The sequence below is a fragment of the Puma concolor genome, chromosome A2 (genome assembly GCF_028749965.1).
Source record: "Puma concolor isolate L17-30 chromosome A2, mPumCon1.1.hap2, whole genome shotgun sequence".
In the NCBI taxonomy this organism is placed as follows: domain Eukaryota; kingdom Metazoa; phylum Chordata; class Mammalia; order Carnivora; family Felidae; genus Puma; species Puma concolor.
In genome coordinates this window covers 136,926,304-136,941,547 of record NC_141668.1, presented here as the reverse complement: position 1 = coordinate 136,941,547, position 15,244 = coordinate 136,926,304, and the positions used below count along the sequence as shown (strand labels likewise).

General features: G+C 39.3%; 1 protein-coding gene across 3 annotated transcripts in view; it reads right to left on the bottom strand.

Moving 5' to 3' along the window:
• The window catches only part of SUCLG2 (succinate-CoA ligase GDP-forming subunit beta), a 334,454-nt gene that overhangs the window by 176,517 nt on the left and 142,693 nt on the right, over positions 1-15,244 (bottom strand). For all 3 annotated transcript variants that reach the window (XM_086697627.1, XM_086697628.1, XM_086697626.1), the window contains exons 6-7: positions 13,955-14,044; positions 5,627-5,723 (exon numbers count right to left, since the gene is read on the bottom strand). In XM_086697627.1, coding sequence (XP_086553753.1) covers positions 5,627-5,723; positions 13,955-14,044 — 187 coding nt within the window. The remainder of the gene's footprint in view (positions 1-5,626; positions 5,724-13,954; positions 14,045-15,244) is intronic.

Below are 15,244 nucleotides of genomic sequence, written 5' to 3'. Positions count from 1 at the left end.
TTTACAAATACACGCTAGGGAAAATTTCTTGTACCCTTATAACCCGTGACTGACAACTTACCAAAGAGTTGAATGAATGATTTTTATCCAACTCCTTGGCTGAATTTCCATTTTTTTAAAAATATGAAATAACCAGGTTGCTTACGCATAATAGTTTGAAAAGCAAGCCATGACCTTTAAGAACTTCTATTGAACTTCCTTCTCTTTTGTTTCTGGGATGTAATTAATAGCCACTCAAAGCAGCATGAATTTTGACTAACATTCCCAAACTGGAGACTACATCCAGATCACTCTGATAAAAGTAAACTAACAGTTTAAAGGGAAAGAAGGTAGAAAAGAAGGCAGTCTGGTATGTAGAAACCAACATGTACACTATCCTGAGAGAGACATGGGTTCAAATCCCAGCTTCAGTAACTGGATGTCTACGGTGGAGTCACACTAATTTTCAATCCTCTGTAAAATGGGGATAATAACTCCTCTTATTTTTCCGGGTTGCTGTTAAGTAATAAAAAAGAATGTATGTAAAAGTCTATCACAGTACACTATGTCATGTGAGTTCAAAACTGAATCTTCTTCCATTCACTTCCTCTCTATCTGAAATACTGATGATTTTATAGTCAGACAGAATTTTTAAAATATTTACAAATAAAGGTAGTTTGCTTACAAATGACCCATCAAATAAAAATCTGGTGGGTCACATGTGTAAAACATGGAATATATTTTCAATGGCTTCCTGAACATTAGCTATTTGTCTATCCTAACTTGAAATCCTTACAACAAGAAAAAAAAAAAAGAAAAAAATAGGTAAAAAGATGAAATCCATACCTTTTCTGATTACTTTTTTTATAGCTATCATTTAATTTAACTATTTGTCAATGAAAATGGAGAATTTATTAGAAGAATACAGAAGCCTCCACCAGAAACACCAAAAGACTCATGGAGGGAATTGAGGGCTATTTTGTATTAGTTCAAGTGCAGGTGGTGACAATTAAATTTTTAAACAAATCCTAATCTTTGTATGATGTTTTACTTTCAATGTCTATTATTTGTTTGACTTTCAAAAGGATAAGAAATAATAAAATCATAATAGCAAATGCTTTTGTACCTCTTACCATATGCTATGCTTTGTTCTGAGAACATTACCATCATAACAACCTTCTAAGGTAGGTATTAATATTATTGTCCCCATTTTGTATTTTTTAAAACATTCTGGCATAATTAGCATCCAATGTTATATTCGTTTCAGGTGTATGATACAGTGACTCAATAATTCTACACATTACTCAGTGCTCATCACAATGAGTATCTTAATCTCCTTCACCTATTACACCTATATCCCACACCTACCTCCCTTCTGGCAACCACCAGTTTCTTCCCTGCATTTAAGAGTGTGTTTTTTTGTTTGTCCCTTTTTTAAAAATTTTTTTTCAACGTTTTTTATTTATTTTTGGGTCAGAGAGAGACAGAGCATGAACGGGGGAGGGGCAGAGAGAGAGGGAGACACAGAATCGGAAACAGGCTCCAGGCTCCGAGCCATCAGCCCAGAGCCTGACGCGGGGCTCGAACTCACGGACCGCGAGATCGTGACCTGGCTGAAGTCGAACGCTTAACCGACTGCGCCACCCAGGCGCCCCTGTTTGTCCCTTTTTTGTTGTTCATTTGTTTTCTTTCTTAAATTCCACATGTGAATGAAATCTTAAGGTTTGTCTTTCTCTGACTTAATTCAACTTAGCATTATATCTTCTAGATCCATCCATGTTGCAAATGGCAAGATTCCATTCATTTTTATGGCTCAGTAATATTCCACTGTATGTATATACATACATATGTATATATAAGTGTATATATATTTATATGTATGTGTGTATATATACATAGGTGTGTATACATACATAGGTGTATACACCTATGTATATATACACACATACATACACACACCACATATGCATACACACACTTCTTTATCCACTTATCTATAGATGGACATTGGAGTTGTTTCCATATCTTGACTATTGTAAATAATGCTACAATAAACACAGGGGTGCATATATACTGAATTTGTGTTTTCGTTTTCTTTGGGTAAATAAATATCCAGTAGTAATTCTATTTTTAAATTTTTGAAGAATCTCCACATTGTTTTCCATGGTGGGTACACCACTTTGCATTCCCACCAACAGTGCACAAGGGTTCCTTTTTCCCCCATCCTCACATACACTTGTTTCTTACGTTTTCTATTTTAGCCATTCTGAAAGGTGTGAAGTGATCTCACTGTGGTTCTGATTTTTTTCCCTGATGATGAGCGGTGTTAAGCGTCTTTTCATGTGTCTATTGGTCATCTGTATGCCTTCTGTGGAGAAATGTCTGTTCATGTCTTCTGCCATTTTTAATTGGCTTAGGTTTTTTGGTGTCGAATTGTGTAAGTGCTTTATATATTTTGGATATTAACCCCTCATCAGATGTATCATTTGCAAATATCTACTCCCATTCAATAGGGAGTACTCCTAATTCAATACTCCCAATTCAATACTCCCATTGTCTTTTTGTTTTGTTGATGGTTTCCTTTGCTGTGGAAAAGCTTTTTATTTTGATGTAACCCCAGTAGTTTATTTTGCTTTTGTTTCTCTTGCCTCAGGAGACATATCTAGTAAAATATTGTTACAGCCAATGTCAGAAAAATTACTGCCTGTACTTTCTTCTAGGATTTTTTTTTATGATTTCAGGTCTTAACATTTAGATTTTTAATCCACTTCAAGCTTGTTTTTGTGTGTGGTGTAAGAAAGTTGGTCCAGTTTCATTCTTTTGCATGTAGTTGTCTGGTTTCCCCAACACCATTTTTTTAAGAAACTTTTTCCCATTTCATATTGTCTCCTTTGTCGTAATGTCTCTATTTTTGTACCAGTACCATACTTTTTTGATCAATATAGCTTTGTAGTATATCTTGAAAACTGGGATTGTGGGGCGCCTGGGTGGCTCAGTCGGTTGGGAGTCCGACTTCGGCTCAGGTCACCATCTCGCGGTCCGTGAGTTCAAGCCCCGTGTCGGGCTCTGGGCTGATGGCTCGGAGCCTGGAGCCTGCTTCCGATTCTGTGTCTCCCTCTCTCTCTGCCCCTCCCCCGTTCATGCTCTGTCTCTCTCTGTCTCAAAAATAAATAAAACGTTAAAAAAAAATTTTTTTTTTAAAAAGAAAACCGGGATTGTGATACCTCCAGCTTGGTTGTTTTTCAAGACTGCTTCGGCTATTCAAGCTCTTTTGTGACTCCATACAAATGTTAGGATTACCTGATCTAATTCTGTGAAAAATGCTGTTGGTATTTTGATAGGGAGTACATTAAATCTGTACATTGCTTTGTTCAGTATGGACATTTTAACAATATTTGTTGTCCCGATCATGAGCATGGAACATCTTTCATTTGTGTCATCTTCAATTTCTTTGACCAATGTTTTATAATTTTTGGAATACAGGACTTTCACATTGTTGGTTAAATTTATTCCTAGGTATTTTATTATTTTGGGTGCAACTGCAAATGGGATTGTTTTCTTAACTTCTCTGTCACTTCATTATTAGTGTATAGAAATGCAATGAATTTCTATATATTGATTTTGTATACTGTGGCTTTACTGAATTCATTTATCAGTTCTAGCAGCTTTTTAGTGGAGTCTTTCAGGTTTTCTATATATATAGTATCACGCTATATGCATACAGTGAAAGTTTTATTTTTTTCCTTTCCACTTTGAATTCCATTTATTTATTTATTATTCATTCATTCATTCATTCATTCATTCATTCATTCATTCATGTCTGATTGTTGTGGCTAGGACTTCCAGTACTATATTGAATAAAACTAGTGAGATTGGACATTCTTGTCTCTTTCCTGATCTTAGAGGGAAACCTCTTAGTCTTTCACCATTAAGTATGCTGTTACCTGTGGGTTTTCATAGATGACCTTTATTAAGTTGAGATATGTTCCCTCTAAACCTACTTTGTTGAGAGTTTTTATCACAAATGGATATTGTACTTTATCATATGCTTTTCCTGCATCTATTGAAATGATCATAAGGTTTTTATCTTTTCTCTTGTTGATGTGATGTATCATTCAGATTGATTTGCAAATATTGAACCACCTGGCATCCCAGGAATAAATCCCACTTGATCACAGTGAATGATCTTTTCAAAGTTTTGTTGAATTTGGTTTGCTAATATTTTGTTAAGGATTTTTGTATTTATGTTAATCAGAAATACTGGCCTATAGTTTTCTTTTTTTGTAGTATCTTTTTCTGGTTTTTGTATCAAGGTAATGCTGGCCTCACAGAATGGATTTGAAAGCTTTCCTTCCTCTTCTGTCTTTTGAAATATTTTGAGAAAAGTAAGTATTAACTCTTATTTAAATATTTAGTATAATTCACCTGTGAAGCCACCTGGTCCTGGAGTTTTGCTTGTTGGCAGTTTTTCCTGGACTGAGAAGAGAAGCATCTATGAATGTGTGGTCCTCGTCCATTTTGTGTGTGACAGTGGATGCTTACACAAACACCAGTCACCTCATTTGACAACCACCCGATACGACAGTTACCATTTTTACCACTCTTTCGGAGTAAGAAACAAAACAACAAACAAACTCCAAGGCTTAGCCCAGGTCTGTGGCCAGAACACGGCAGACCCAGAATTTGAACCCAGGCACCTTTGTAAAACAGTGTACTGTCCACCTCGGCTTACTAGCTGGTTGTATTTGCACATAACAGATCACCTAATGTACCAACTCAGTGGCAAATCCCTCTTTACGAACTGCCCACAAAATGCTAGATACAAGACATTGGGAGTGAAATATGCTAAAAAAAAAAAAAAAAAAAAAAAAGACAAGGTTCATGGAACTTACATATTGGTATCCATATCCTATCCACCTGATAGCCCAGCCTCTACCTTTAAACACACGCACATTCACAAGCTTTTGTTATTGAATTAAAAAGAGTTTACTGAACACTAGCTGTATATAAGGCACAGGGAAATGGTGATGGGTGCTGACATAGAACACAGTTCTTTATACTTTTTAATTACCTGATGGGTAGGAAAAAACCTTCCCTGCAAGGGAAGTTGGGGAAACATTTTCCCACCTGAATCAGAAGCTAAGTAACTAAGTAAGTTGGTAAGTAAGTAAGTAAGTTGGATCGTGGGCACTAGGGTCTCACTATGATGATATAAATCCAGCAGGGGAGGACAAAGTGATTTTGTACAGATTTAGGCAAACTAAAAATCTTCAAGCATTTCTAGCTCCATAAAAAGCAGGTGCATTCATTACACCCCAATGGAGAGGATCCCATTTCTACCCAAATTTTTACCACACTATAAGCAAGAATGGCCCCGAAGAAACAAGGCGGTGCTGGTGGATGGATGTTTCCAAATAAAACAAGAAGTAGCTTCCCCTGAGGCCTGGCATCTGACTGCAAACAAACTCAAGTCCTGAAATGTTCAACCGTATCACGGAGCATTCGAAACCATGGCAGAAATTAAATTACTGAACAAAATGAACGCAAAGCTACTGCTACAGTCTTTTGTACAATTTAATTCATAGCTTGCATAAATGATTATACTCATTTGTTTCTTTGTTGTTGTTGTTGTTGTTGTTCTGGTTACCTTGTCCTTCTGGGGTTTCACCAAAGGGATTCACTTCCACCTGAGTGGCATCAATTTTCAGGAAGAGATTATACAGCTTCTTAATTTGGTCTGCAGCCTAAACAGGATCAAATACAATGAAATTACACCAAAGCAGTAAAAGAACATTTATTTTGCTGTATTAATGTAACCTTAAATATATTAAGTTATGTCTTTATGTTCAGTTCGGTTTTCTGAAGGGAAAAAGAGAAAAGCATTAAGTATTTTAATTTCCACTTCTATTCATTAGAAGGAATTGCTCAACTTTCCTCCAGACACCAAGAAAGACCGTTATCAGGAAAACAAGATATTTTCAGTACAGCCTAAAAAACGTTAATCTTTTTGTAAATTTTCATGTTCCTATTAGCCAAGCTATGATGCAGTATGAGCCACAATCATTAATATAAACAATCTCCATTTAAGTAAAATGTAAACATGATTTTGAGAGTTTATAATGACCAGGTTTTCCTTATTATGCTAAAATAAAAGTTATTAACATTCATCAGCCCAAACCTATAACCTGCGAAACAACAATTACTGAGTGTCTTAGGGAAACTGTTGCAAGATAGGAAGATGAAAGTCCTACACAGTGCAGTTACTGAACAGCCCAGCCCGTTCAAACTGAACAGTCTGTCACAAAGGCATACTCCACAAAGAGCAACAGTATCCCAAGTTTCCCTGATGGTATGCCCTGACTTCATTTTTCTCAAGGCTGCTTGAAATTCACTCACCCAATCATTGTTTTCAACCAACTTTTATTCATGGCCTATGTCACAGCATGCTGGCATTGTGTGAACAGGGGTGAGGGGAAGACATCACAAAGGAGGCCTGACACCACCCTGGAAAGCTCACACCTGTAGTGAACACCTGTGATGCAACACAGCAAGACTTGTGTACAATTATGGCTGAATGCTGGGGATCAGTCTCACGCTTGGGGCCATCTTTTTATTATTAAAATTTTTATTATTTTTATTACTGCTTAGCCGTAATTTTCCCTTGGCAACATTTTTGCTCATCGTTCTAGCCCTGCATTTTTGTCCTCAGACCCAGTTCTGGCTTTTCTCCATCCTTATTATGTATATCAGGGGAGCTGACACTTGGAGGCTGAGTTTCCAAGGCTCCTGGGCTAGATGGTTTCCAGCGCAGTTCAGCCAATGGGATGCAGTGGAAGGAGATGAGAGGTAGGAGAAATGGAAAAGCTGGGGTACTTGGACACCTCTCCTGCTTTGCAAACACAGCTCCTCCAGGGGCGCCTGGGTGGCTCAGTCCATTAAGCGTCCGACTTCGGCTCAGGTCATGATTGCATGGTGCATGAGTTCGAGCCCCATGTCAGGCCCTGAGAGCCTGGAGCCTGCGTCAGATTCTGTGTCTCCCCCTCTCTCTGCCCCTTCCATGCTTAGGCTGTCTCTCAATCTCTCTCAAAAATAAACTGAATATTTAAAAAAAAAAAAAAAAAAAAAAGCATCTCCTTCACTGGCTGTAGCAACCACCAGAAGCCCAGCAGGCTTACAGAAATACCACGTCCTCACGTGGTCCCTCCAGCATGCAGGGAGCAACAATTTCCTGCTATGGCTTAGCTCTACCTTGCCTCTGCCCATCCTGGAATTTCTCAACTCTTGAATCACCATGTAACCAAGTCCCTAGAATAAAGTCCCACTGTGGTTAAACACTGAGAGTACTTTCTCTGTTCTAGTACTGACTGAAAAACTCCTGGAAATGAAATTCACATGCTCTTTATCATATATATATATATATATATATATATATATATATATACACACACACACACTTATCTTTCTTTTCTCATATATGTATATATGTATATAGTTATATAAACTTTCTTAAATCCTAATTTGAAACCCAGTAGCTATAAGTAAACACGCATAATGAGTAAGACTGAATATTTTTTAATATTGATTTTTTTTTTCTGTCTACACAAGGGTCACCCTATGAACCTTCACCAGACTCCCCAGCCACACAGCTCCCGTCTCATCCAGCAGCAGCCCCCTTCCCGGTTGGTGCTTCACTGAGGGACAGTCTGTGTATGTGCAAGTATACATATTCTGCACTCACCTTTCTAGCAAAAACCACCTTGGTTCTATACTTTGTTTCTTCACCTAACAGATTTTAGAAAGCCTTCACCAGCCACACAAATACAATGATCTTATTCTTCTAAGTGGCTACATAATATCTTTTTTTTTTTTTAGTCTGTTTTTGTTTTGTTTTTTTTTAAATTTATCTTGAGAGCGAGAGTACACAAGCGGGAAGCTTGCAGACAGAGAAAATTCCAAACAGGCTCCCCACAGTCAGTATGGAGCCTGATGCAGGACTCAAATCCACAAACCATGAGACCGTGACCCTGAGGTGAAACCAAGAGTCAGACGCTTAACCGAATGACCCACCCAGGCGCCCCTACAGAATAGCTTATTGAATGGATTTACCGTAATTCAGTTTACCTGTCTCTTAAACAATAGCCCTTAGGTTTCCAATAGCTTGACGTTACTTAAAATGTTGCCTTATCCATTTCTGTATGTATATCTAAAGGATAAATTCCCCAGAGTAGAGCAAAGAAAGAGATGTGGGGATTTTAAATAATAAAAGGTGATCTTAAATAATTCTTCGTAGAAGCTCTCACTAATTTCCCACTACACAAACAAGGATCATAGAAATTGTTTTTCTATTCACAACCACAGGCTATCAATCTTTGCCAGTATGCCGGGTAAAAATGGGTCTCTCATACAGACTACTACTATTAGTTAATTTAAGCATTATTCTCTGAGCTTAAGAGACATTTGTATTTCCTTTTCTGTGAATTTTGCCTATTCTTCTGTTGAGATTTTAGTCTTTTTCTCGCTGAGTTATAAGAAGGGTTTTTACATGAAGGAAATTAGCTCATCATCCCATGTAAATTGCAAGTATTCTTCTCCTTTAACATTTACCTTTCACCCATGGGTCTGTTATTTCTGCCACATAAAACAGTAATAATGGAACTCTTCATTCAGCGCTTCTAGCTTTGGGTCAGACTTTAAGAAGGATGGTCTCACTCTGAGGTTCTCCAATTAGTTTTTTCAAATACTGTAAGATTTCTTTTATTTGATGTTTACTTTTTTTTTTTTTTATCCAAATGGATTTTGAGTTATAATGCAAAGCTGATATGTAACTCACTGCCAAACAGACTTGTATTTCGGGGGGTTTTCTAGGCCACTGATCTGAGCCTGCAGTGTTTTGCATGAGAGAGGCATGCCGGCTATCCTGTACCTACACAGCCTCTGTGCAGAATCAACACGCAATAAAATACTGGCTCAATTAATGGCTGATTGGATAATGAGGAGAAACTACGTAACAGAAAAAAATCTTCTGGGTGCCTACATATTTAAGATCTTATCCCAGGTCCTTTAAAACGTTCTTCTTTTTAGAAATACACTTACTATAAAATTCACGATCCCAATCATTTCTACGTGTACATTCCTATGGTGTTAAGTATACTGACCGTGTCATGCAACCACGCTCCAAAACTTTCTCATCCTGCAAAACTGAAACCCTATACCCATTAAATAACAGCTCCCCGTTCTCCCCTCCCCTAGTCTGACAACGACCATTCTACCTTCCATCGTTATGAATCTGGCGAAGCTAGGCTCCTCATATAAATGGAATCGTGTGTATCTTTTTGTGACGGGCTAATTTTACTTAGCACAATGTCTCATGGTTCGTCCATGCCTCGTCAGAATCTTCCTCTTTCTCAAAGCTAAACAACCTTCTGTTGCGGATCCACTTATTTGTCAGTGGACAACTGGGTCACTTCAAAACTTCTTAAGCCTCAGGGCACCTGGGGGGGCTCAGTCAGTTAAGCATCTGGCTTCAGCTCAGGTCATGATCTTGTGGTTCATAGGTTTGAGCCCCGCATCAGCTCTGTGCTGATGGCTCAGAACCCGGGGCCTGCTTCAGATTCTGTGACTCCCTCTCTCTGCCCCTCCCCCATTCATTCTCGGTCTCTCTCAAAAATAAACATGAAAAAATTTTTAAAAAGAAACAATGTTTCTTAAGCTTCTATCAACGTAACTTACCACGAAGCCCAAATTTTCTAAACATCAGTGCCACTACAATCACATACTAACACAGCAGTTGGGGGTATTCACTGTTAGAACTGTTCACTTCTGTACAAAGACAGACCATAAGCATTTTTTTGAGCAGGAATGAAGCATGATTAGATTTGCGTTGTGAGATTTCTAAGGGATACGTGTTACAAAATCTGCGATGTAAGATCTAAAAAAGGGAGAATCAGCCTGGCTTGGAGACCGAACGTGCCCTGTTCCAGAGGCCATCCAAGTAAATGACTGTGAAGGCTAGGCAGGCAAATGTGTCAGTCTGAGCAGGTGCGACAACAGAAATGGCAGGGCCTGGGAAAAGTGGGGGTTAGCTCCCCAGTTTTCCAAACATGTTCAGATTTAAAGAATAAACTAAACACAAGTCAAAGGAAACATTCTGCTGTTTACCTTACAGGCAGCCAGCTTCCTACTGCCACCTACTTCCTCAGTTCATAACCACACTCTACAGACTATTTGTTTTCTCTTCTTTTGCCACCAATTAATGTTATTTTAAGGTTGTTTGCTAAGCAATTTAAAAAATTACGATGCCTAAAATCAAATATCCTTTGGGCCATATGTACGAAACCCTGACAAATTTACAGGTACCTTCAAAAGTGTTTGAACAGCTTAAAAATTTTAGCAATATTTTGGTTTGATTCCAGGAACCAACGTCATCAACATTCACACACAGTTCTTAAAGCTAGCCAGAGGGACAAACCATTCCCAGAGGTATTGGTGATCTTTTTTGCCTGGGCCCATCAAATCTTTGCATTAGCTTAAATACTGAAGTTGCATATTGACAATACACAGTGCTTATGTTTCAGAAATTAATAGTATTAGGGTGCCTGGGTGGCTCAGTCGGTTAAGCGTCCGACTTCGGCTCCAGTCATGATCTCACAGTTCGTGAGTTCGAGCCCTGCATCGGGCTCTGTGCTGACAGCTCAGAGACTGGAGCCTGCTTCACATTCTGTGTCTCCCTCTCTCTCTGCCCCTTCCCTGCTCATGCTCTGTCTCTCTCTGTCTCAGAAATAAATAAACATTAAAAAAAAAAAAAAAAAGAAGTTAATAGTATAGAGGATAACTAACACAATTGACAGATCTATGAATTTTCAGTCCTTTTCTGCTTTCCTGTGGCTTTAGTCTTTTCAACCAATTCTTGCTGAAATGAATTCTGTCAGGAACACATACTTGGTAATTTCTGTACCAGGTGATATTTCTTTAAGTCTAACGTGAATACCTCACTGAGTTCAGACACAACGGGCATGGGTTGGAAAGATATTAGTAACTTTACAAGATAATCATTTTATAAGTTGTTCATCCAAGAGAGCACAGCCTCCACATGCCTAAACCATATCCTAGATGAAAATTAAGTAATGTTCAAGGTCACAGTGAATCTAAGGTACCTTGAAGGTACCATTTCTTGACCAAAGGATCACTGATCGATGGTCATTTGAATCATCTTCTTGGAGCTCTCGGTGGCTCAGTGAGTTAAGCATCTGACTTCGGCTCAGGTCATGATCTCACAGTTCATGGGTTCAAGCCCTGCACTGGGCTCTGTACTGACAGCTCAGAGCCTGGAGCCTGCTTTGGATTCTGTGTTTCCCTCTCTATCTGCCCCCTCCTCCACTCGTACTCTGTCTCTCTCTCAAAAATAAATAAAAACATAAAAACAATTTTCATGTTTTCTCTTCTTGGGAGCCTCCTCCCAAGTCTCCTTTTCTTGTGAGTAAGCCTCTGCTTACTAGACACTGACTTTCTGGAACATTTCGCTGATCCCTGTGGCTTAAGGAAGCATCCTAATACATTCCCAGATCTACTACTCCAGCACACATACAGTCTCCTTCTTAGTGTACAAATAACATCAGTTGTCCTAGATGAACAAATCCCCACACACCTACAACTAGGATTACCCTCACGCTCCTTCCTACTCCCTGTCCCTATAATCGCTACCAGCACCTGATCACTGTTCTGGGAGCCCCTGGAGAACAGTGGCTATTTCTCATCATGTTTTCCAGGGTCCAGCAGAGTGAGCAGCACCCAGGGAGAGCTCACTCCAACTTTGCTGAGCAAACGGAGATTTAAAGGCTTTCATTTGCTTGGCAATGAAAAAAAAAAAAAAAAAACAAACAGGAAAAAAAATGAATTCAAAACTTCTTTCCCTTCCTTAGCACATTTAAGTCAAAAATACAATGACATTATAGCTCTTCATGACCCCTGAGAACTTGCATGCTCATCTTCCTTCCGCAGGTAATTCATTTAAACCCAGAGTGTCTGGGGTGCTGGAAAAAAACGTGATTCAACCATTTAAAGAGCTATGACTCTTAAATTTCTCTTCTAAATGAAGAGTGGTGGAAACTATCTTCTGGGGTCCCTAGAACTATTACTGCCTTCTCTAGAACTCTCTGTCACATTCACCTCCTAAGCTGTCAAGCCAAGGGGTTAGCAGATTTGCCCGCTCCAGATTTATTCTCCTGCCTATCACCAACTCCCCAGGAAGCTCTTCGAAGTGGACATCCTGGACGTGTTGTAGCACCTATTCACGCATATGACGAATGTTTGCAGGGCATCTGATATACCTGCCAAGAACTTCGCTTCCAACAGAGCAGTGAGCAAAGCTGACAATGCCCCTTCCATGGTGCACACCAGGATCTACAAAGGCGACTGCAAATAAGTAAGACAGACAGCGATGTGCAGAGGCATACAGAGAATGTGAATAGGGTTATGGAGCACATTCTGGAGCTGACTGTAGGGCAGCGTCGCTAGAACATGGGGACCCTATGGAAGAACGGTCTCAGTGACCACACCCCTACACAAGAAGTCCCACAATAAGTGTCAAGTGGACGGCTAAGCTAATGAGTGACCTCATTCTCAGGAGGGGACTCCAACCACGGCAGCCCTTACTCAGGAATCCACGATAACTTCCTTTCAGCACGTCACTAACTTGACATCTCTTTGACAGTCTCAGAAGTGACAATTAGTTCTTGTAACTGTCCACTGAGTCCTGGCTCTTTCTCCTGCTAAGATTTAGTCCCACATGTTCCTGCCCCTTCTTCCATCTTGAACCTTCCACCTTCCAAGGGAGCCTTTCCTCCCAAGTTCAAGTAAGTGCTGTCCTCTCTTAATTCAAACATAGATATTTTTAAAGTCTTACTCTGCTTTACCCTTCTATGACTTGCCTATTTCCAGCCTTCAATTTCTAGAGATAGAGTCAATCAAAAGAAAAAGAAAAGAGTGTGAAATCTGTATTATTAGAGGAACGTTGCCCACCTAAATAGCAGGAAATACTCTGGAACCATTGGGGGCCCCAGGAAACACACAAATACTCATGTACACACTCACATATACATACACACAGGACCTTGGGTTATTAAGGTGGCTTCTCTTGGTAGTGGAGAAGGAAGAAAACAGCCAGTAAATCCTTCTCATTTAACTGTGAGACAAAGAAGCTTGCTCATGTAAACACCCAATGCGGCTCGGTGGGCTGGACCAAGGACAGCGCAGAACTGTGAAGCTCAAGACAGAGTCTCTCCCCCAACAGCTCAGAGGACAGTTTTTCTGTCTTTGAAGCCATGAGATATGATTATTAAATTGGCATAATTTAAGCTGTTTTCAGTGAAGTATCACTTTCAGGTCATTAATATTCATCTCAAATCCCATTAGCTATGAAAGAATAGCAATTAGTTAAGTAATGTGTATTATTAATAACAATAACAGCTGACCTTTCTGGAGTACTGACTAAGCACCTGTGTACTGGGCTTACTCCGTCCTAACAAGAGGCCTCTCATTTGGGGTCTCATTATCCCCATTTCACAGACGATGACAGACAATCAGATGGGTGGAATCAGGCATGCTGGATGGCAGTACAGGATTCAAACTCAGGTCTGCCTGACTCTACAGCCTGTCCCTCTCACCACTATGCTGCCTCATCTAATTCATGGGCTGGCACTGTAGTGCTGCAGAAAAAAACAGAGAGACTAACATACACAGCAAAACGCATGTATCCACGCACAACGCTCACACGTATATTTGAACAAATCTCATAAACACCCTTTTCTAGAACACAAGGGAAATATTTTTCTTCATCACAAACGACTGGGGAAAAATGGTTAGACAAATAAATAATCCTGGGTCCTGGAGAAGCACAAACATCAGAGGCAAGTAAGGAAGGTAGCACACATTTTCTGAAACAAGTCATATGCACAGTGGCCTCCAAATGCTCAGGTACCTGGTTTTTCAAAGGCCCAAGGAAGCCTAGGTTTTCTGCCATCCTCTGAGCTTGGCTGTCCTTTATCCCTTCAATAATGTCGATTTCTTCCTAGGAAAAAATGAATAAAATAAGGAAAACTCAAGACAGGCAAATGAAAAGATTCACAACCTGGAAAGAAAAGGCTCAGTATTTATTTGCAAATGAGTAATTCAAGGGTGGCACCTTTCCAAAGATCTCCGAGCAGGGCTACCGCAGCTGCCTATAGGGTATGTTTTAATTAGCAGACCATCTAAAACACAGCCTTTCCAAAAACTATGTAATTCTTCAGGGTGGCATGCTGACAAGACAATCGGATGCCAGTTTTCACTTTTAATTACTATACAGATGGCACCGACGAATATTTAGTCAGTTAATTTTTATGACATCTTTTGGAAGGCTTCCAGAGTAAGGTTTTCCTGCCTAATATTGCTGTTAAGTTTAGAGCTTGTCATATGTAGGTTAAATATTACCATATGATTTAAATACCCTATTGATGATGATAATTATTAATAATACCTGAGCTCTACAAAGTGCCACTCTCCAAGATACTAAGTGCTGTTCATATACATTATTTCAGGTGTTCTCTTCACAAATGGAATGGCTTGTTTAAATCACAGTAATTTTGAAAATGAGTAGGTATTATTGGTAAGCTAGCATGTAAAGTCTCAACTTAACTTCCAAGGTAGCTAACCTAAAAGATGTAATGTTGGTGAAAATATTCCAAAACCAATCACCCAAAGTATCAGTACCTGATCTAAACAAAGAGGTTCAGGAAAAAAAAATTCCTGCTTTTTTAAGGGAAACAAAATCACATTCTAAAAGAAATAATAAATCTTTCTGCTAAAAATTTCTAATGTGATTTTTTGACACCAAGAACCCCAAATTAAAAACCAGAATTACAGTTCTAAAGACCATAGATTTTTCTTCTCACAGCTGAGTTAGGTTGAGAAGCACTTTGTACACATCACCTCATTATTTCTCACAATTCTGTGGGGTGGAAATCACTGAAGTGATTCAAAAACAATGAGGCTTGGAAACACTGAGATGCTTGCTGGTGAGTTAGGATTTGACCTCAGCCAGATCTGTGACCAGATACTAAGGGCAAGCTTTAAAGGATTGAAGCACACTGATAGAATCTGGGCCTCTGAAGGATTCCGGTTTACATAAGCTGTACTGAAAGACATCATGGCAGTCTCCAGCTCACATCTGGTGTCCTAGGAGCGGATTTCTGGATCATACACACTGTGCGGTGGGGTGGAGTCAACCGGG